The 24325-nt window shown below is 38.9% G+C and overlaps 1 protein-coding gene across 12 annotated transcripts in view; it reads left to right on the plus strand.

Moving 5' to 3' along the window:
• LOC140736843 (CMP-N-acetylneuraminate-beta-1,4-galactoside alpha-2,3-sialyltransferase-like) overlaps nucleotides 1-24325 on the plus strand; it is a 542908-nt gene that overhangs the window by 376126 nt on the left and 142457 nt on the right. For 11 of the 12 annotated variants that reach the window (XM_073062828.1, XM_073062823.1, XM_073062829.1 and 8 more), the window contains one exon: nucleotides 8426-8612. In XM_073062828.1, the coding sequence (XP_072918929.1) occupies nucleotides 8426-8612 (187 nt within the window). Of the gene's footprint in view, nucleotides 1-8425; nucleotides 8613-16276; nucleotides 17818-24325 lie in introns of those variants that run through there. The other variant, XM_073062832.1, reaches the window with a different exon arrangement.

Raw genomic sequence — 24325 nt, forward strand, 5'->3', positions numbered from 1 at the left:
AATACAAGAAACACTATAATCAATGCAACACTGCCCCTGTAAGACAAATGACAATCAATATGCACAAGACAACAAACTGTGCAAAGACAAAATGAGGGGGGGAAAAACCAAAATAATATTAATTATTTAATTTTCTTCATCCTTGAAAGTAAGTCCATTGGTTATGGGAACAATTTAGTGATGGGGCGAGTGAAGTTATCCCCTCTGGTTCAAGAGCCTGATGGTTGTGTGGTAATGACTGTTCCTGAACCTGGCAGTCCTGTCTCCCTTTCTCTTCACCATCTACACCTTGGACTTCAGCTACTGCACAGAGTCTTGCCATCTTCAGAAGTTTTCTGATGACTCTGCCATAGTTGGATGCATCAGCAAGGGAGATGAGGCGGAGTGCAGGGCTACGGTGGGAAACTTTGTCACATGGTGTGAGCAGAATCATCTGCAGCTTAATGTGAAAAAGACTAAGGAGATGGTGGTGGACCTGAGAAGGGCTAAGGCACCGGTGACCCCTGTTTCCATCCAAGGGGTCAGTGTGGACATGGTGGAGGATTACAAATACCTGGGGATACGAATTGACAATAAACTGGACTGGTCAAAGAACACTGAGGCTGTCTACAAGAAGGGACGGAGCCGTCTCTATTTCCTGAGGAGACTGAGGTCCTTTAACATCTGCCGGACGATACTGAGGATAATCTACGAGTCTGTGGTGGCCAGTGCTATCATGTTTGCTGTTGTGTGCTAGGGCAGCAGGCTGAGGGTAGCAGACACCAACAGAATCAACAAACTCATTGGTAAGGCCAGTGATGTTGTGGGGGTGGAACTGGACTCTTTGACGGTGGTGTCTGAAAAGAGGATGCTGTCCAAGTTGCATGCCATCTTGGACAATATCTCCCATCCACTCCATAATGTACTGGTTAGGCACAGGAGTACGTTCAGCCAGAGACTCATTCCACCGAGATGCAACACAGCGTCATAGGAAGTCATTCCTGCCTGTGGCCATCAAACTTTACAACTCCTCCCTTGGAGTGTCAGACACCCAGAGCCAATAGGCTGGTCCTGGACTTATTTCCACTTGGAATAATTTACTTATTATTTAATTATTTATGGTTTTATATTGCTATATTTCTACACTATTGGTTGGTGCGACTGTAACGAAACCCAGTTTCCCTCAGGATCAATAAAGTATGTCTGTCTGTCTGTCTGTGTGGATCCGAAGGCTCCTGTACCTTCCTGCAGTGAGAAGAGAACATGAATGGACACTGTTCTGAATGAAACCATGTACGCTACCTCACTTCTGTTGCTTTTTTAAAACTCTTTTTTCACTTATTGAATTTAATTTTTATATATATTTCTTATTGTAATGTTTTTCCTGTTATTATGTATTGCAATCTACTGCTGCCACAAAACAACTGTATTGACATATGCCAGTGATATTAAATCTGCCAAAAGAAGCTATCTAGGCTGAAGCTGGTACTCTCAGATATTGGTATCTTCTGTAGCTGACATCTGAAGTTGAAACATAAACACTCAATCACCATCTTCTTTCCCAACTGCCTCCATTTCTAATGTACATTCCAAAAATTACCCTGGCTAAAATATAAATGAATAATTGAATCCATTTAAAAATAAACTTATGATTGGAGCAATTGAAGAAATAAAGATTATACTGTGCCAAGAGATGCTACAAATTACTGATTAGGGAAGTATTTTCAAAAGACTTGTCCAATGATTTTATTGCTGCTTTACGTTCTAGCATATTTATTTAGAGTACTATAAGTAAGTATATGGAGTGTTGTTTGGCCTTGCATGGCACAGTTTCAATAAATTTTCTGTGTTAACTATCATATGCTGACACATGGTCTGGCTATGAGTTGTCCTAAAAGTCAAAGGATTATTAAATATTGATGGATTTTTTATTCAAACCTATCACTTAACTTGTACATTGTTTAAAATATGATTGGTGTGTAGTGAAATTCCGCGATCACTGTTTATCTTTGTGGCCTATTTATTCTGGATTTACAAATGTTGAGCAGGTGTGTTTATGTAAATATACACCCACTTTTCATTTCCCCCCCCAAGTTTATGGCGTACGCATATTTTTTCAACTAAGAAATCAGGGATATGGTTTTTCAGTTTCTAGCTTTAATATTTTGGGTTTTGTCTGTGCTGCTTGAATGCCAATTTCATGCACTATTTCTCATGTTAACTGCCACATTCTTCGCAACATTAACTCAGTATTACGTAGAATGCAGATTTTTTTTCTTTCTGAATTAATAATTAAGGCATGAATGTTCTTTTTCTGTAGAGCAGTTTGATATTTTCCAAACTTCCTACTTTAAATTTTTTCTGCATTTTATTATATACATAAAATGTTCAAACAATTCTACTTTATCAGTGCTGTTCATAATTTTATCGAATTATTTTTATATATTTTGGAGCCATGTCTGTTGGAATGAAAGCTAGAGAAGGCATATCCTTTAAGTTTCAAGCCATTTAATAGTGAAATAGCTTTAAAGTATTGGCACTGTTGTAATATTATCAAAGTTGTAACCAAATATATTTATATAAAGCTCTCAGAAACAATATTTTTTGTGTCAGAGGTTGAAAAATAAGCATTGCAAAGGGACACTACCACTGAGGATAGCTAACACACTGTGAAATAATGCTGTGACTTCTTTTAATCTCTATCTGAAGGAGCAGAAATCTTGTCAAAAGAAACTCCCTCGTCGTGCAATGGAGTTTTCACCTGCATTTTGTGTACAAGTCTCTGGAGTGAGAGTTAAGCCAAACTTTCTGAACAAGCGAAACTTAGATTAAAAAAAAACATTTTTATGTCAGCCCTACAGTGCCTTGTACTGTAATCGGTTTTGTTGAGCTTAATTTCATTCCCATTGCTAATGCATTCCATTATGTCTTATGTCGTTTACACTTAAAATGGACCCCTGTTAATAATTTATACAATTTTGTTACAATAACCCCAAAATTATTTCCTGAATAGTTTGTTGAATATGGTTCATTAATCATGTACTAGTGATGGTGGGGTTTGCTCTGTTTTCATTCAACTATTCTTTGTTTGCCTAGAATGGAAACTATTTAAATATAGTTATTTCATTATTCTGCCTTTGACATTTTTATTGTTCTGGAAAGTTTTGATATTCTCATCTAAAGAGAAAGTCATATTATCATATAACACAGAAACAGTAGACCATGCTCACCATCAGAAACCTATTGATTCTAATCACATTTTTTAAACACTTAACTTTCAGTAGTTTGGTGATTCAATTGTTTATCTAAATACTTCTTAAATGATGCACAAAGAAAAAGTTGGTGAAGGAGTTTTTAAGTTTTATAGCAGAGAGGTTGAGAAATGGCTGTGCATGCAAACGTCCAAGAGCATTGTTGGTGGAGATGAAACTTTGGCATCACTAATGTCAAAATGATGGGAGCTGTAGAAGACACATCAGTGTAGAACAAAAAGACTGGTGAGAGTAAAGCTGGGTCTAAGGGCAGAGAAAAGAATAAAGAAAAGCAATGGGAGGTTGTGAAGATGGAAGATTTTATTGTATTAATGTGTAAGAGAACAGGAGGCCAGGTTAGAGATATATCTTGGGTATGATAATTGTTCATTGCTATGCAAGGATATTCAAATGCAATGAAGGTTGCTTTTCTCAATTTCTTTATTTTAGGTGTGACGAACTTAATGTACATGTGCCCAAGATGGTACACGCAAAAATGTATTGATGCACAGCATGCAGTGCTGACCCATAATAAAAATATATATATTGATCACTTTTACTGCCAAATAAAGCAGTAAATTACTTTTTGTACAACTAAAGACCAGTAAGATGTTGGAATGCTCCTCTTGCAGGATGTGGGAAGTCAGGGAGACCTCTGGTGTCCCTGACAATGACACCTGCAAGAAGTGCATCCAGTTGCAGCTCCTAACAAACCGTGTTAGGGAACTGGAGCTGGAGCTGGATGACCTTTGGATCGTTTGGGAGAATGAGGAGTTTATAGATAGTAGTTTCAAGGAGGTAGTTATGCCAAAAGAGCAGTGCACAGGTAATTGTGTTACTGTCAGGCGAGGGAAGGGGAAAGGGCAGGCAGAGCAGGGCTCCCCTGTGGCCATTCCCCTCAACAACAATTATACCTATTTGGATACGGTTGGTGGGGGTGGGGTGGGGGATGACATACCTGGGACAAGCTGCGGCAGCTGGATCTCTGGCACTGAGACTGGTTCTGCAGTGCAGAAGGGAGGGGGGAAGAAGAGGAGAGCGGTAGTGATAGGGGACTCGATAGTTGAGGTACAGACAGGAGGTTCTGTGGTCGTGACAGAGACTCCCAGATAGTTTGTTGCCTCCCGGGTGCCAGGGTCAGGGATGTCTCTGATCACGTGCACAGCATTGTAAAATGGGAGGGTGAGCAGCCAGATGTCATGGCACACATCAGTGCCAATGAGGTAGGAAGAAAGAGTGAGGAGGTCCTGAAGGGTGAGTATAGAGAGCTTGGTAGGAAGTTAAAAAGTAGGACCTTGAGGGTGGTAATCTCAGGATTGCTACTGTGCCACGAGCCAGTGAGGGTAAGAATAGGATGCTCTGGAGGATGAACACATGGCTGAGGAACTGATGTAGGGGGCAGGGTTTCAGATTTCAGGATCAATGGGACCTCTTCTGGGGCAGGTGGGACCTGTACGAGAGAGACGGGTTACACCTGAACTACAAGGGGACCAATGACCAATATCCTTGCAGGGAGGTTTGTTAGTGCTACAGTATTTGGGGGGGGGGGGGGGGTTTAGACTAGATTTGCAGGGGGATGGGAACCAGTGTGCCAGAGCAGTTAGTGGAGCAGGGTTGAAAATAAATGATGTTAACGATTCATGCAAAGTCACAAATAGAAGGGTTGTGTGTGGTGGTAATAATCTTCTGAGGTGTGCCTATTTCAATACGAGGAGTATTGTGGGGAAGGCTGACGAGCTGAGGGCGTGGATTGACACGTGGAATTATGACATTGTAGCCATTACTGAAACTTGGCTACAAGAGGGGCAGGACTGGCAGCTTAATGTTCCAGGGTTCAGCTGTTTCAGACATGATAGAGGCAGAGGGATGAAGGGTGGGGGAGGGGGTGGCATTATGAGTCAGGGAAAATGTTACAGCAGTGCTCAGGCAGGACAGATTAGAGGGCTTGTCTACTGAGGCCATATGGGTGGAGCTGAGAAACAGGAAAGGTATGACCACATTAATGGGGTTGTATTATAGACCACCCAATAGTCAGCGAGAATTGGAGGAGCAAATCTGTAGAGAGATAGCAGACAACTGCAGGAAACATAAAGTTATGATAGTAGGGGATTTTAATTTTCCACATATTGATTGGGACTCCCATACTGTTAAAGGTTTAGATGGGTTAGAGTTTGTAAAATGTGTTCAGGAAAGTTTTCTAAATCAATATTTAGAGGTACCGACCAGAGAGGATGCAATGTTGGATCTCCTATTAGGAAACGAGTTAGGACAGGTGACGGAAGTGTGTGTAGGGGAACACTTTGGTTCCAGTGATCATAACAACATTAGTTTCAATTTGATCATGGATAAAGATAGATCTGGTCCTGGAGTTGAGGTTCTGAGCTGGAAAAGGGCAATTTTAAAGAAATGAGAAGGGATCTAAAAAGTGTGGATTGGGACAGGTTGTTCTCTGGCAAGGATGTGATTGGTAAGTAGGAGGCCTTCAAAGGAGAAATTTTGAGAGTGCAGACTTTGTATGTTCCTGTCAGGATTAAAGGCAAAATGAATAAAAATAAGGAACCTTGGTTCTCTAGGGATATTGGAACTCTGATAAAGAAGAAGAGAGAGATGTATGACATGTATAGGAAACAAGGAGCTAATAAGGTGCTTGAGCAGTATAAAAAGTGGAAAAAAATACTTAAGAAAGAAATCAGGAGGGCTAAAAGAAGACATGAGGTAGCTTTGACAGTCAAGGTGAAGGATAATCCAGAGAGCTTCTACTGGTATATTAAGAGCAAAAGGATAGTAAGGGATAAAATTGGTCCTCTTGAAGATCAAAGTGGTTGGCTGTGTATGGAACCAAAAGAAGTGGGGGAGATCTTAAATGGGCTTTTTGCAACTGTATTTACTAAGGAAAATGGCATGAAGTCAATGGAAATAAGGCAAACAAGTGGTGAGGTCATGGAACCTATACAGGTTGACGAGGAGGAGGTGCTTGCTATCTTGAGGCAGATCAAAGTAGATAAATCCCCAGGACCTGACAGGATATTCCCTCTGACCTTGAGGGAGACTAGTGTTGAAATTGCAGGAGCCCTGGCAGATATATTTAAAATGTCAGTATCTACAGGTGAGGTGCTGGAGGATTGGAGGATAGTTCATGTTATTCCATTGTTTAAAAAAGGCTCTAAAAGTAATCCAGGAAATTATAGGCCGGTAAGTTTGACATCGGTAGTAGGTAAATTATTGGAAGGAGTACTAGGAGATAGGATCTACAAGTATTTAGATAGACAGGGACTTATTAGGGAGAGTCAACACAGCATTGTGCGTGGTAGGTCATGTTTAACAAATCTATTAGAGTTTTTAAAGGAGGTTTACAGGAAGGTGGATGAAGGGAAGGCTGTGGATGTTGCCGACATGGACTTCAATACGGCCTTTGACAAGCATGGGAGGTTAGTTAGGAAGATTCAGTTGCTAGGTATACATGGTGAGGTAGTAAACTGGATTAGACATTGGCTCAATGGGAGAAGTCAGAGAGTGGTAGTGGAGGACTGCTTCTCTGAGTGGAGGCCTGTGACTAGTGGTGTGCCACAGGGATCAGTGCTGGGTCCATTGTTATTTGTCATCTATATCAATGATCTGGATGATAATGTGATATATTGGATCAGCAAATTTGTTGATGATACAAAGATTGGAGGTGTAGTGGACAGTGAGGAAGGTTTTCAAAGCTTGCAGAGGGATTTGGACCAGCTGGGAAAATGGACTGAAAAATGGCAGATGGAGTTTAATACAGACAAGTGTGAGGTGTTGCACTTTGGAAGGAAAAACCAAGGTAAAACATACAAGGTAAATGGTAGGGCACTGAGGAGTGTAGTAGAACAGAGGGATCTGGGAATACAGATACAAAATTCCCTAAAAGTGGCGTCACAGGTAGATAGGGTCATAAAGAGAGCTTTTGGTACATTGGCCTTTATAAATCAAAGTATTGAGTATAAGAGTTGGAATGTTATGGTGAGGTTGTATAAGGCATTGGTGAGGCCGAATTTGGAGTATTGTGTGCAGTTTTGGTCACCGAATTACAGGAAGAATATTAATAGGGTTGAAAAAGTGCAAAGAGGTTTACAAGGATGTTGCCAGCACTTGAGAAACTGAGTTAAGGAGAAAGGTTGAATAGGTTAGGACTTTATTCCCTGGAGCGTGGAAGAATGAGGGGAGATTTGATAGAGGTATATAAAATTATGATGGGCATAGATAGAGTGAATGCAAGCATGCTTTTTCCACTGAGGCTAAGGGAGAAAAAAACCAGAGGACATGGGTTAAGGGTGAAGGGGGAAAAGTTTAAAGGGAACACTAGGGGGGCTTCTTCACGCAGAGAGTGGTGGGAGAGTGGAATGAGCTGCCAGATGAAGTGGTAAATGCAGGCTCACTTTTAACATTTAAGAAAAACTTGGACAGGTACATGGATGAGAGGTGTATGGAGGGATATGGTCCAGGTGCAGGTCAGTGGGACTAGGCGGAAAAATGGTTCGGCACAGCCAAGAAGGGCCAAAAGGTCTGTTTCTGTGCTGTAATGTTCTATGGTTCTGTTTTCACAGAAAATATCAGAAGCTAGCTTAGCACCTGCTTGACATGTGAAGTTGGATGATATGTTCTGAAATCCTTGCAGACCTCGTATACATAGCAATATTTGGATAGAAAATGGTTAAAATAACAATACTATTTATAAATGATGTTATTTTTCAGTTTTTTTTGAAAGATTAAAATCAATCTTTTTTAAACAGTTTTTCTAAAATCTTCATTTATTTCAATGTTATACTTTTTTTAAAACAGGAAAAACAGTGAATACACATATATAAGCAACAGGAGTCAACCTTTTTCCTCAATAAATTATTGTTACTACTTCATTAATTAATGATAATTTCTGCTTAAAATTACCATGGCATGCGAGAGAATTTTTAAAAGATTTTTGCCAATTTTGGCAAAGTTTGCCAACCCTGCTCCAATTCATCTCGAGAAGCAGTTTGAAGTTGTATTTTAAAGTCGAAATTGTAAACTTAAAACATTGTGATAACCATTGCCTGTCCAGCACAATGAATAAGAAGGTAGTTGTGGAAAGTAGTATTGTTCTTGCCTTGGTAAGCTATTGGATACACAGTCTGAAAAAAACAGTTAAAATCCTTTTTCTAATATTGTATGCTTTCTGCTAATTTATTTTGCAGACTCAATGAAGCCCCAGTTAAAGGATTTGAAAAAGATGTTGGCTCAAAGACAACCCTCCGAATAACATATCCAGAAGGAGCTATTCAGAAACCAGCACGGTATGAGAAGGACTCATTATTCGTGTTTGCCGGCTTCAAACCTCAAGATTTCAAATGGTTGAAATACATTGTTTATAAAGAAAAAGTGGTAAGTAATCCCATTCCCATATAATTGTGACATTTTGACTGGAACAATAAAAATATGGCAGATTGGATCTACAGTTTGTATTCAGTGCAACTAGCCTCTATTACATGTTTTATATAGGTAATCTTGAAGTTCAATTCTTCCTTGGGAGTAAAATGTTAAATATGATTAATTCAATAACACGACCATTAGGAAATAGTTCTTTTATTACTTCCTGATGATGTAATGTGAATAAGATGGATTATTGAATGGCCACAACAGGATCAAATTTGCAGCGAGTTTCTCAGCGAGCAGTGGTCTTCATTAAATGAATCAGAGTGCAATGTTCATCAGAGAGGCCATCAGGAACTATTGATCTATGTTTATCATCCACTGTATGCAATAATAATTAATGAAGATAATTGGCTGCTTAATTAATTTGATTAACCCGTTGCTAACAGTCTTCTGGCACTGAATTAGGACCAAGTCAAATTAACCTCTAAATGATTTAATAAAATATTAAGTATACCATTCAAGGATTATCTTTCTTTTTATAGAATTCCAAATAGGAGGAGAAAAGAAATCCTTTGATACCAATGAGCTGTGAAAAGGATCATTGTTACATTAACATATTCATCTGATGTGTTATTATTCCCAAGAAATATGCTGAAATAATCTGTTAATTCTTATCATTCTCCTGCATTAATGAAACAAGTGTTGGCTTCCTCACATTAGAAGTTGTATGTCAAGATCCACATTGAGAAATTTCAATAATTAATGCAAATCAACTTTATTGTAATTTATTCATTTTTCCAAGGGATCCTCATTATTGAGGATTTCATGCATGGGCACCACAGTAGCATTGTGGTTAGCATGACACTGTTACATCTTGGGGGAGTGGGGTCATCAAAGTTTGCAGTTCAATCTTGGTGTCCCTCTGTGCAGAGTTTATACATCCTCCCATGGAATGCGTGGATTTCCTTGGGTGCTCCAGTTTCCTCCTACAGTCCAAAATTTAGGAGGTTAATTGGTCATTATAAATTGTACCATGATTAGGCTAGGGTTATAATAGGTGGGTTTCTGGTGGCATGACTTAATGGGCCAGGGGTGGGGGCTTATTCCACAGTGTGTCTCTAATGAAATAAAGATCGTTGTGCCATGTTGTAGGATGTTTCTGTTATTATAGAAAGTGAGTTGGTCCATACCGTATGTCTTTCCTTTGCTGCTGCAAGTGAGGAAACCAATCTAATGTCAATCATGCAAAATTCACCAACCCAGGAATCAATCTGGTGCAACTTTCCTGCACTCTACTGCAAGTATATCCTTCCTTAGATAGGGAACCATATTTGTGCACGGTATTTCACAAGCAATCTCTCTAGGGCCCCAGATCATATGTACATTCCTACTATAGAGCTCAAATTCTCTTCCAGCAAAGGCTAATATATTGTTTGGTCCCTGATATGCAATGTGCGCTTGTTAACTTTCAGTGATTTGTTTCCAGTGCTTATAAAAAGTATTCCCCCACCCCCCCAGAAGTTTTCATGTTTTTTGTTTTATGATATTACGGGATTTACTTTGCCTTTTTTGACACTGATCATCAGAAAAGACTCTTTCATGTCAAAGTGAAAACACATTTCTACAAATTGATCTAAATTTATTATAATTATTAAACAAAATAATTGATTGTATAATTACTCACCCGGTTCAAGTCAGTATTTAGTTAATGCAACCTTAACAGCAATTACAGCCTTGAGTCTGTGTGGATAGGTGTTCTATTAACTTTGCACATCTGGATATTGCAAATTCTCCCCCATTCTTCTTTACAAATCTGCTCGAGCTGTGTCAGATTGCATGGGGATTGTGATTGAACAGCCCTTTCCAAATCAGCCACAAATTCTCAATTCTATGAGGTCTGTACTCTAACTTAGCCACTCTAAGTCCAGGATAATAACTTCATTGTTTTTAAGCCATTCCTGTATAGCTTTTGGTCTTTGGCTTGCTGGGAAAAAGTAGTCTCCCAAGTCGTAGTTCTCTTTTGCTGTATTCATCTTACCCTCTGCCTTCTCAAGCCTCCCAGAGCCTGCTGCAGTCAAGCATCTCTGCAGCATGATGCAACCACCACCATGCATCACAGTAGGGATGGTGTGTTAACATCCATACATAGAACATAGAAATCTGCAGCACATTACAGGCCCTTCAGTCCACAATGCTATGCCGATCATGTAATCTACTTTGGAAGCTGACTAGAATTTCCCAACTGCATTGTTCTCTATTTTTCTAAGCTCCCTGTACCTACCTAAGAGTCTCTTAAAAGACCTGATTGTATCCGCCTCTACCACTGTTGCTGGTAGTGCATTCCATGCACCCACCCACCACTGTGTGTTTTTGATGATGTGCTGTGTTTGGCTTACCCCAAACATAGCATTTGGTCTAATGGCCAAAAAGCTCAATTTTGGTTTGATCAGACAATTGAACCTTTTTCCAGTTGATTCCAGAGTCTCCCACATGCCTTTTAGCAGACTCTAGCCAAGATTTTTTCAACAGTGGCTTTCTCGTTTCCACTCTTCCATAAAGCTGCAACTGGTGAAGCACATGGGCAATAGTTGTATGCGCAGTCTTTTCCATCTCAGCCACTGAACTTGTAACTTCTCCAGAGTTGTCATAGGTCTCTTCGTGGGCTCACTCATTAGTTCCCTTCTTGCATGGTCACCCATTTCTTGAGGATAGCCTGCTCTAGACATATTTACAGCTTTGCCATATTCTTTCTATTTCATGATGATTGACTTAACTGTACTCCAAGGGATATTCAGTGACTTGGAAATTTTCTTGTATCGATCTACTGACTTATGCTTTTCAATAACCTTTTCGCAGAATTGCTTGGAGTGTTCTTTTGTCTTCATGGTGTAATTTTTGCCAGGATACTGACTCACAAGCAGTTGGACCTTCTAGATACAGATGTATTTTACTACATTTAATTGAAACACCTTAATAGCACACAAGTGATCTTCTTTTAACGAATTATGTGACTTCTAAAACCAATTGGCTGTGCCATTGATAATTTGGTGTGTCGTATTAAAGGAAGGGAATACTTATGCAATCAATCATTTTGTGTTTTATATTTGTAATTAATTGAGATGACTTTGTAGAGATCTGTTCTCACTTTGACATAAAAGAGTCTTCTCCTTTAGATCAGTAGAAAAAAAAGCCAAACTAAACCTACAGTGATTCAATGTTTTAAAACAATAAAGCACGAAAACCTCGAAGGGGGAGGGTGAATCCTTGGAGGCATTGTACACGGAGACTGAGTTTCCTCTTAATGTCCATACCTTTCAGTCTCTCTTTACTTCAACCAAAATGGTGTTCTCACATTTTCCATGTTAAATTCCACATCTTTTTCCTGTTCACTTAACAATCCTGCAAAACCTCTTTATATTATTCTCACATCTCTTACTGCCCCAGAACATCAAATGATGTGCCTTATGTCTTTTTAAACCAGAGTGTGCTACTAATTGAACTGTATATGAGTAATTGCCATACAATGACACTTTAAAAAAATTTCCATTTTGATGTCCTCAGCCTTTATAGTTATTGTTCAGTTTTGGTGAAAACTCATCAAGAGCTGGGGCTATCTGCATGCAGTAACACACAGGCATCATTTAGACTTGGCAGACTTCACAACATCCTAGTGATGTTTATGGCATGATTGATGTCTGAGACCAATTGTAGTGGAGATCCCTTAAAGGAGCTACTTAGCTGATTCTTCAGGACCTACAGTATCTGTAAGGACTGGGTGGCATACTCTCCACTTCCTTACATCATTCAGTAAAATGGTGGCATGCTTGGTTGCAGTGGCCTTTCCAGAGTCCAACAAATGGTGCAAATGCATGTCTTAAATGTTTTTCTTGTGATGACAATACCTTGTTGGACATTGGTAATATAAAATACTGCAAGTCCATTTCATTGATGAGACCAATAGTGGGAGAGCTGCGTGGCCATAGTTATTGCAAGGACCAGGCCCTCGTGCTGCAAGGTGGGAGAGAAGAAGACACAATAGATGCACTGGAGTCCTTGCAGGGGTGGGGGCTATCCCCTGCTGACCAGTTCTCCGGTCAGGGCAGCTCTCCAGTTGTCACTCTCTGGAAGACAAGCTGGACTGCCTTATCTGTGGCTGACCCAATGCAAGACAAGCTGACTTGCTTTCATCTGCGGCTAACCCAGTGTGAAATGAGAATCTTCTGTGTACTTATTCTTGAAGAAACGTGGCTCCAGGACAACATCCCACACATCATCCATCTTAAGAGCATGCCACTCAAGGAGTTATGCTAATACTACTTTTGTGACTGTATGTGCTATTGTAATGTTGAGTGTGAATGTAGGTAGTGTGTTTTTCACCATGGCCCCAGAGGAATCCTGTTTAGTTTAGCTTTATACATATGTATGGTTGAATGATAATTAAACTTGTACTTGAACAACACTCAAGAGGTTTGACAATTTTCAAGATAACAGTCAGTTATTTGATTACTATATCATCCTCTGGTCTTAACAGTTACCCACTATATTTTTGCTGCACTGCGGTAGAACAGATAGTGAAAGAAATGTCGAGATATTTTATGTAATGGCAGCTAGTGAAATTCTATTACAAACCATTCACTGTTCCATTGGTGTTCATATTCAGTATAGATAAAATCTACAATATATTCTGAGATTAAGCTCCAACAACTGTGAAACTGTATAAAGTACTAAACAGACTTCTTTCATTCAATATAAAACTCCAAAATAAGAGCCAGACCATGTGGGGTTAATTTTCCTTTTTCTGTCATTAGCGCAGTAGTATAGTTCCAGTGAAAGGTTAAATCTATATTTTACTGAAAGTGATAGGCTGGTAATGTACATTTCTATTGTGCTTTGTAGATTACTGTCAAGCCTAATTGTTGAAAGAGAGTCTAACAATATTTAATGTTTTTTGAAACACTGTACTTGACAGTGCACAAGTCAGAAAAACATAAGGGAGTTGATGATATTTTTTAACAAATTCCCAAATTCCCCATTTTTTTTTCTTGTGAAATGTCTGTTCTGTCTGCTACTGAAGATCACTGGAGCTGGCAACAAATAATTTGTGGCTTCTACAGGGTATATTTTGTTTGTACAGTTCGAGAGCATTAGATCATCCATTACCAATGATGTTTTAATGTTGCTGTATGCTTTATTTTCTCCATTGTGTTTAATACTGACAGATTGGCCCAATTTTAAAGCCTTGAGCTCGAATAAAGGCCATAAATTTTTTTTCTCTCAAAATCTGGACTCTATTCACTTATTTGGATCACCATTGCTAACATATAAAAGTCAGTTTTGACCTGTTTCCTATCCGTTAATCAAACTCAAGAAATTCTGTAGATGTTGGAAATCCAAGGCAACTTAACAAAATGCTGGAGGAACTCAGCAGGTCAGACAGCATCCACAGAAATGAATATACTGTCGATGGTTTGGGCCAAGACCCTTCTTCAGGACTGGAAAGGAAGGAGGAGGACACCAGAATAAAAAGGTGGGAAGGGGGAGAGGAAGGATAGCTAGAAGATGAAAGGTGAAGCCAGGCGGCTGGGAACGGTAAAGGGCTGGAGATGAAGGAATCTGATAAGAGAGGGGAGTGGAATGTAGGATTCTGCATTTTTTTCTCCTTTGCTTCACGTACCCTAAATTCTTCCCTGCCTGGTCCTGTCTGTCCATCATCCCTTCCTTATTTGGTTCTACCTATCACCTACAAGTCTTTGTCCTTCCCCATTTCCTCCTCTATCTGTCTATCTTTTTTTTTGCCTTGCGTTCTTACCAGTCATCTACCAACCGATCTCTCTTTCTCAGAACTCTCTTATACATCCCACTCCCAGATTGCTGTGACTACCAATCATTCCATCCTTCAGCTCTCACCTGCCAGCTCTTGTCTCACCCCTTCCTTTCACATCCTTATACTAGCTATCTCCTCTCTATACTCTGAGTTCTCAACCCAAAGCATCAGCCACCCCTTTGTCTCCACCTGTTGAGTTCTTCCATCAGTTTATTTTTTGCACTGGATTCCAATATCTGCAGTTCCTTGTATAGGGTCCCAACTGGTTATTATTATAACTTTGTGAAATGTAGAACCCCCTTTAATGCAAAGTACCCATTACGTTTTCCAAGCAAAATATTGGCAACATTTCAAAAGTACTTCAGAGGCTGAAATGTCTTGGCATTATGTGAGTCTCAATAATATACAAGTTTTAAATTCTTTGACACAAGAGGTTCTGCAAATGACGGAAATCTAGAGCAATGCACCCATTGTGCAGGAGGAGCTCAGTAGATCAGGCAGCAACTATGGATGGGAATAAACAGTGGACATTTCAGGCTGAGATGCTTCATCAGGACCGGAAAAGAAAGGGGAAGAATTGTATTTTGTTTTTGTGTTTTTCGTCCTGAATTATATCCTTGGATCTCCCAGTAAGACAAAAATCACCATAAAAGTTAAATATTCTCTTACAGATGCTAATTCTTTGTAAGAAAACCTTTTCCACAAATCTATCTAGAATCCAGCTGAGGACTGGTGACTTCAATATTGGTGTTTGCATAGAACATTTTGCAAGTACACTCTTCGGTTCCATTTCTACAGTACCAGTTACAATATCTTTATTATTAATTACTCTTCTGGTCCACATTGCTGTTCTTTAAATAAACTTATATCTAATCATTTAATTTAGTCCTTGTTGAACTACTCTGCCCCTTTCCCTATTTGTTTGAATGTATTCAATGAACAGATTAAGTGTTCGGAACAGAGAAATGTGAAAATGCCTGAGGATTAACTTTTCTTCTGAATTCAATGGTAGTGAATAGTTTAAAGGGTTTGCTTTCTAATATGTCTGATAGCAGACACTCACCTCCCAGCCTGCGTATAATGTTGCTGTGACCAGCTGGTACTTTTTATCCTTGGACCGTTTCCTCCAGGCTGTTCCAAATATGTACAACTTTAAAGTTGAGCAATATGTTTTGTTGCTGTAAATTTCTGTAATCAGAATGCTTATTTTGTGAAACAGCTTCATTTAGGGTAATGTGTTGTGAAAAAGGGAAATGCTTGTATTCTAGAGTGTAAATATCACATAGAATGGCTGTGGAAGACATGATATTGAGCTCGCAGCAATTTTTGCATTTTGTTTGATTTTCACCCTTATTTATTGTAAACATGAAGTAAGGTAGTATATCCATTACGTGCTTTCCATGTGCTTTGCAATTGCCCAATGTGTCCAAAAGAAATTCCCGTCCCACAAATACAGTTAAATTTCGTGGTATCAATCTAACTTCCATTGGACAGGAACAGAACACAACATCTCACCTGTTTGCACTCCAAGAGCAATCATATACAAAGGGGACAGAAATTTTTGCTGCCTTGCTCTCTTAAAGGAGAAGGAAAAAAAGTCATTTTTAAAGTGAGGGAATTTATTCTGTGTGTCCTGGAACTTGAAATTCTGACCTCATAATTCTTGCTGCTGACAGCAGATATCCAAATGGAAAGTACTTTTATTTATTTATTGAGATACAGCGCCGAATAAGCCCTTCCAGCTGTTCGAGTCACGCCATCCAGTAAACCCCGATTTAATCCTAGTCTAATCACAGGACAATGTACAATGACCAATTAACCTACTAACTCGTACATTTTTGGACCGCAGAAGGAAACCGGAGCACCTGGAGGAAAGACTCGTCATCATGGGGAGAACGTACAAACTCCTTACAGACACCCTAACAATTTCAAGTTGATGATCATCAATCAACGTTCAGAGATATAGTTATATGATGCAATGATACTTATCCTTAGTTTCATGGTCACAGAAACCCACTTTTGTCAAGTCCCTTAACTCTCATTAAGGACCTGTTCTGCCGACAGACAATTATAATGGGGATTTAACCATGAAGCACAATTGAATTTTGCATTAACTGGTATCCAGGACAGAAAAGGGTACCATTTTTTTAAAAAATATGTCATTTGGGAAAATTTAATACTGAGTACATAGTCTGCATCTAGCTGTCACCAATTCTTCCTGGGTCAGATGCCACTTGATCAACATACAGCTGTAATCACTCCTATATCTAATGAGCATTGGAGGAGCAGCTCAGTTATGATTGAAGCAATAAATGATGAAAAGCAATATACTGCAGTTGTAAATGAAAGTGTCTCATAACCAAATTGAGTTATTAAGTGTGGAAATATGTTTTGCCTATAATAATCTTTTAGATTCTGTGAACTTGTGAAAAACACATGAAAATCTACTTAGACGATTTGTATACATTAGATAAGTATGTCATCCATGGAGATGTAGAATTAAGAAAAGATAAGTCAGAGCAGTAAGCCTATTACTTCCACAAACTACTTGCAACTTGGCCTTTTGTGAACTTAATGTAATCTCCTGAGGCTGCCGCAAGAATAACTGTTTACACTGTGGTACATCGCAAGTGTAATAGGATCTAAAGTTGCATTCAGCTTTAATGATTTTTATGTATGTTAAATAGCGGGTGCACATTCAAAACATTCTGAAATGGTAACTAAAGGCACAGGAGTTGTAGGCACGTGACTTAGAAGTATTATTTTATGTTTGTGTGGTATTCAAAATAATTGTCCATCTTTGCGAAGTTTGTTATCTTTTGGTAAAGAAGTGAGGGGAAAAAACTGTTCATGCTCCAATTAACTTACCAAAAGAGTCTAACAGTGATGGTGAGAGGTGGATGTATTCCAAATATCATTCATTGGGTTGATGTTAGCCTAGTGCATGTGCTTCACAGAATGAAGGCTTCTCGAGAGTTGCACAGAAGACTTGAGCAAGTTCGGAATATTTTTAAAAAATAGACGATAAATGGAAATAAAACAATCTGTTGTGTCCAAGTTGTAAGCAGGCACAATAAAGGAGTATTAGTGTTCTTCAGAGTGAAGCATTTAAGTCATTTTTAAAAGATGAAATTTATATACCTGTAGTTACATTTCGGATGGATGTAAGTCGATTGGCCCACATGAGTCTGTATTATCTCTGTGGAGAAATCCCATTTACTCTTTTTTATGCTATTACCTGTAACTATTTTAACTTCAGCTACTTAAACTTCAAAATAGTTTTCTAATTCCCATTTGAAAACCACTGTTGAATCTTGATCCATACTTTTCCAGCAGAGTACACGATAGGTGCAATCTCAAGTTCTTTCTATCTTTCAAGTCACATCTTTGTTGACATTAAACAGACTGAATATTTTCTGTATTTTATGTAATTTTGTAAGAATTTAAAACTGCAATTCACTATATTATGTATTATCTGACAAAATGGATGAAAATCAATATAGCAAAAAAGTCAGAACTTATTTTACTTGGACTAGTCTTTTTGAATTGATGTTTTCCTGCAATCAGTGTGAATTACTCAATGTTTCAGTGAAAACAGCACTCTCTCTAAGCTCCTAAATCGACTTCCCTTCAAGATATAGAGGAGATCTTCAGGAAACACTGGAAGAATTGGATCAGCCCATGATTGAATGGTGGAGCAGACTCGATGGGCCAAATGGCCTACTTCTGCTTCTATATCTTATGGTCTTATGGAAACCTCAAAAAAGCTACTAATTTTGCCCTAAAAATCTTTAATTTTAGGAAAGACACAACTTAACACTTAATTTTTCTAAAATTCTTGAACCAGTTAATTTGAAGGTGTTCGCACTGTAAATTTTTTCTATCTTAGGCACAAAATAATTATTAACTAGCTATAGAGGTTGGGTTACTAAACAATGGTAATTTTTATGCCACTCAAATTATAAAATTGCCGAGATTTATACTTACAAAATGTCTTTCCAACACTGTATAAATCTTAAGCTATTATATCATACAGGAGGCCATTAAACCCAATCAACTTTGCTAGAGAAATTGTGAATTGTTTTGTTCTAGCTAATCACTTAGTTGTTTACACTGGAACAGAGTAGCAGTGGCCAATTAGCCTCTCGGTCTCATGTTCCACAGAAAATGGGTGAAAACTCAAAATTATTTCAAGGTTTTAAGGTCAGAGATGAAAGTATCCATGCAAAGTGAAATGATTACAAGAACCCCTCATCAGAACAGGGAGACAAAGAAACAAGTTAGTAGAAGATGGGGAGAGAATTGGGTGGAGCAAGGAAAAAGTATCTGATTGAGTGAGAGTGCAGACATAATGTGGGAGTTAAGGAGAAGTTAAAATCCATTAAGCTGATGTGCTATGAATGATAAGGTTGTGGGACATTCACAGAAGTCAGAAAATACAAAACAAATATAGAGAAATACTGAGTCATATTAATAGCAGGCAAAAGCGACCAATTCTGAAATGACAGAAAGAAAGAGCCAATTATCTGAAGTTGGAGAGTTTAATATTGAATCCAAGGGACTACATTATGCCCAGATAGAAGATAATTGTGATGTTCATCAAGCTTGCATTGGCTTTGTTGTAGTTGAGTCAAGAACACAAGATTCTACAGTTGCTAGAAATCCAGAATAACACACACAAAATGCTGGAGGATTTCAACAGGTCAGACAGCTTCCGTGCAGAGGAATATAGAGTCAATATTTCGAGCCAAGAACTTTGGAAAGGTTTGTTGAGCACCTTTGCTCTGTCCGCAATACAGAAGATTTCCTGGTAGCCAGCCATTTTAATTCCACTCTCCGTTCCCATTCCAACATGTCGGATCATAGTCTCCTTTACTGCCACTAAGTGGCTACTCTCAGATTGGAGGAGTAACACCTCGTATTCTGTTTGGGTAGCCTCCAACCCAATGGCATGAACATTGATTTCTCTAACATCCAGTAATTTCTCCCCCCTTCCTCTTCTCTCCTTTTCTATTCTGCATTCGGTCTCCCCTCTTAGCCCTTCTCTTCTCATCTGCCTATCACCTCCCTCTGGTTCCCCTCCACCTTCCCTTTCTCCTAAGGTCCACTCTCCTATCAGATTTCTTCTTCTCCTTTTCCATCTGTCACTTCCCTGCTTCTTACTTCCTCTCCCACCCAGCTGGCTTCACCTATCACCTCCCAGCTTGTACTCTTTTCACCTCCTCCAATCTTATTCTGTCTTCTTCCCCCTTGTTTTCCAGTCCAGATGAAGGGTCTCGGCCTGAAGCTTCAACTCTTCATTCGAACATTAGAAAGTTTTGACAAGAACAGGCCATTCGGACTGTTTGTCCCATGTGCCCACAACTCACTGTGTAGAGAATTGCTTCCTGATGTTAGTCTGAAATCTCTCCGTAACCAGTCTCCACCTATGGCCCCATGTCCTTGATGATGGATTAGTTGTGAAGTAGCAGCAGGTATCCAGCATCCTATGTCCTTAATGATTTTGAACACATCTATCATGTCTCTTCTCATTCTATGTCCTACTTAAGTAAAAAAAAATTCTTTCAATCTTTCAAGTGCAGCCTGACTTGTGTCTTAAAGGTTCAGCATTATCTCCTTGCTTTTATATTCTATTCCCCTTGAAATAAATGAAGCATTGCATTTGCCTTCTTTACCACAGACTCAACCTGCTGGGAGGTTGCACAAGGACTCCTAAGTCCCTCTACACCTTTGATGTTATAAGCCTCTATCATACCTCCCCCACTCCAGAGAAAACAACCCAAGTTTGTCCGATCTCTCCTTGTAGTATGTGGAAACCACCCTCCTCTCTATGTCTACACCTCTCAGAGCTTAGTTAAAACAGCCAGCATAATCAGACCCCAGCCATCTGACATTCTTCCTTCTCCCACTTTCCATTGAGCAGAAGACAGATAAGCCTGAAAGCACTTATCAGAAACAGCTTCTATCCCTCTGTTATAATACTACTGAATTGTTTCCTACTGTGAGTGGAGGTGGAGAGGGTGTTGTGGGTAAGTCTAGGACTAGTGGGCACAGCCTCATAATGGAGGGATGTCCATTTAGAACAGAGATGAGGAAGAATTTCTCTAGGTAGGGGTTGGCGAATCTGCGGAAGTCATTGCCACAGACAGCTGTGAAGGCCAAGCCATTTGGTAGCTTTAAAGTAAAGGTTAATAGGTAATTAATTGGTAAGGGTATCAAAGATAATGGGAGAAGACAAGATAATGGGGTTGAGAGGGAACATAATTCAGCCATGATCAAACAGTGGAGCAGACCTGATGGTCTTATTGTGATAAGTTGAACTATTAGCCTTACAATCTCCCCTGCTATGACCTTGCACCTTACTGTATGCCTGCACTGCATTTTTTACATCTATAACATTTTATTCTGCAATATGTTAGTGTTTAACCTTGTACTACCTCAATGCATTGTTGTAATGAATGGATCTGCATGAATGTTATGCAAGACTTTTTTTCACTCCCATACATGTGACAATAATACCCCGATTTACAATTAATATTACTGGCATTTGAAACCGAATAGTAAATATTGACCAGTTACGTAGGACTGTCCATTTAATACATATCAAGAGAATGAAATGACATTTCTGCTGGTCTTTGAAGGAAAGTGTGGATTTGGCTGATTATCAACTTTGATTGTGTCAGCAGATTGTAGATATGATTTCAGCTATAGAACTTGAATATATAATCTAAAAATATGTTCGTGTAATCTTGCCCTTTATTATAAGATTAAATTAAAATATATTTTCATGATTATGTCATCCTATTTGAAGAAATGAACCAGTTCCTCAGAGCTGCCATGCCAATGTTTTCTCCTCAATAAGCAATACTTAAAAAGTAGCTGATCATTCTTCTCATTGTTTGATGGAATTTTGTTTTATACGAAATGTGGTGTTTGCCTACAGCATAATAGAAACTGCACTTCAAAGTAGTTTATTATGTGTGAAGCGTGTAAGAAGTTTCTGAATGATGTAACAAACTGCAATAGAGTAAGTCTTTTGCTCTTTCAGTGTGATGCTGCTGTGCATCTGCTGATTCATGGGAGCAATTGTAATAGGTTTTAGCTTCCTAGGCCAGTGAGCCTGTTTCTCATGTTTTACAAAGCCTGCTTTCTAATCATAGTTGCTACCACTTATGATACCAAACACCAAGAAAGAAACATGGGGTGAACTAGAATCCATTCCTCTGGTTTGTTTCTGCGATGAATAATTCATTCATCTGTATGCGTTTTTAGTTCATAGGAATTGCAGCTGTGTTTTGGAAATCCAAAGTGCAAGGTGGTCATTGCAGCCATAGTGTTGCTAAACTGTAGCAATTAGACTTTTGCTGGTTGGTTGAAGAATCAAATGGTAGAAGGGAAGCAACTGTGGCACTTCAGGCTTCTGTACCTCCTGCTCAATAGTGTCTGTGTAAATTTGGCATGGACTGGATTCTGGGGATCTTTGATGATAGGTAATGGATAAATCTGTTGTGAAGTATACTTTTAAGAAATTGCCATTATTTTAATAGGACTTTATAAAAGGTTTCTCAGGAGTGAGGATAGCTGACATCCACATTTACAGCTCATGTTTGGATGCCCTTGAAAAGGTGCAGATGCGTGGCCATGTGACCATGGTGTTCCTGCAGTGCCATCGTTCAGGCAGTCTCAAGGATTTCACCCAGCAACAGTGAAATAGTGGCGATTACATTCTTGAAAGTTTAGTGTGACTGGGAAGGAAACGTGGAGGCTTTTATTTTCCCAAGCACTTGCTGCACTTTTCCTTCTTGGTGGCAGAGATTGAAAAGTCTATTTAAAACAAGAAATTGGGTGCATATTTTAGTGAGGTGAAGGCATTCAATTTCTTATTATGTCTATATCATACAAGTATTTAGGAATATTTTAAAGAGAACATTTGAAACCCATTTGGGCTCATTTTGGGGGGTTTTATTATGACAGAAAATTTTTAAAAATTGGAAACAAAGAGCTGAATAATTAGAAGCCATCATATACAGTAGTTACAAGAACCCAACTAATGTATCATTTACCTTTTGAACATGGATTTCCAACCTTTTTTATTTTTGGATCTCTATCATTAACTGATGGGTTTGTGTACCCCAGGTTGTGAGCCCCTGCTTTAGAAAAAGAAGTCTAACATCCACAATCTGTTTTCCTAATATATGATTCTGGACATAAATCAATGTGATTGATCTTCAAACATTTTCTTAGGTGCTGTAGTAAGTTACTTACAGTTGCAAGAAAAAGTTTGTGAACCCTTTGCGATTACCTGGTTTTCTGCATTAATTGCTCATAAAATCTGGTCTGATCTTCAGCTAAGTTACAATAATAGATAAATACAATCTGCCTAAACTAATAACACATGGGCATTTGTACTTTTAATGTCTTTATTTAACACATTGTTTAATCATTCACAGTCCAGGCTGGAAAAAAGTATGTGAACCCCTGTATTTAATAACTGGTTGAACCTCCTCTAGCAGCAATAAACATCCACCAAATTTTTTGTGTAGCTACTGATCAGACTTGCACAATGGCAAGGAGGAATTTTAGACCATTCCTCCGTACAAAACTGCTTCAGTTCATCCATATTTCTGGGATACCTTGCATGAATAGCCATAGGTCATGCCACAGCACGACAATTGGGTTAAAGTCTGGACTCTGACTTGGCCATTACAAAGCATAAAATTTCTTCTTTTTAAACCATTCTGTTGTTGATTTACTTGTGTTTTGGATCATTGCCTTGTTGCATCATTCAACTTTTATTAGGCGTCAAGTGACGGACCACTATCCTGACATTCTCTTGTAAAGTGTCTTGATACAGTTTAAATTCATTGTTTCCTCAATGATTGCAGGCTGTCCAGGCACTGAGGCAGCAAAGCAGCCCCAAACCATGGTGTACCTTCCACCATGCTTCACAGTTGGGATGAGGTTTTGGTATTGGTTTGCAATGTCCTTTATCCTCCAAACATAGTGGTGTGCATTTCTGCCAAGAAGTTCAACATTTGTCTCATCTGTCCACAGAACATTGTCCCAGAAGCATTGTGGAAGCAAAGTTTTTTTTGGAGAGCAGTTGTTTCTTTTGTGGTGTCCTTCCGTGAAACCAGTGTTGGGATGAGGTTTACTTATAGTGGACACATGAACAGAAACTTTAGCAAGTTCTAGAGATTTTTGCAGTCTTGATACCTTTTTTTTCACCTCCTTCAGCATTGCACATTGTGCTCTTGGTGTGATTTTCGCAGCATGCCCACTCTTAGGGAGAGTAGCAACAGTACTGATTTTCCTCCATTTGTAGACAGTTTCTCTTACTGTGGACTGATGAACACTCAGGTCATTAGAAATACTTCTGTAGCCTTTTCCAGGTTGATGCATCTCTGCAATTCTTCTTTTAAGGTCCTCTGAATGATGTTTTGATTGAGGCATGGTGCACATAAAGAGATATTTCTTGAGAAGAGCAGGCTCAGTTAGTAACCTGACTTGGTGTGTGTGTTGTTTATAGGGTAGGTTACCTCTACAACCCATTCCTCCAATCTCATCTCATTGATTGGAACACCTGACTTCAAATAGCTTTTGTAGAAGGCATTACCTCAGAGGTTCACATACTTTTTTGAACCTAGACTGTGATTGTTTTAATGGTGTACTCATTATTGACAAGAAATACAATTGTTTGTGTGTTATTAGTTTAGGCAAATTGTGTTTGTCTATTATTGTGACTTGGATGAAGATCGGACCACATTTTATGAGTAATTAATGCAGAAAACCAGGTAATTACAAAGGGTTCACAAACCTTTTCTTGCAATTGTAGTTGTGGCAGAGGCCACTGCCAGCTCCTTGGCAGCTTGGTGTGGTGAATAAACACTAGCTCTTT

This window comes from Hemitrygon akajei, chromosome 12, assembly GCF_048418815.1.
Source record: "Hemitrygon akajei chromosome 12, sHemAka1.3, whole genome shotgun sequence".
NCBI classification, from domain to species: Eukaryota; Metazoa; Chordata; class Chondrichthyes; order Myliobatiformes; family Dasyatidae; genus Hemitrygon; species Hemitrygon akajei.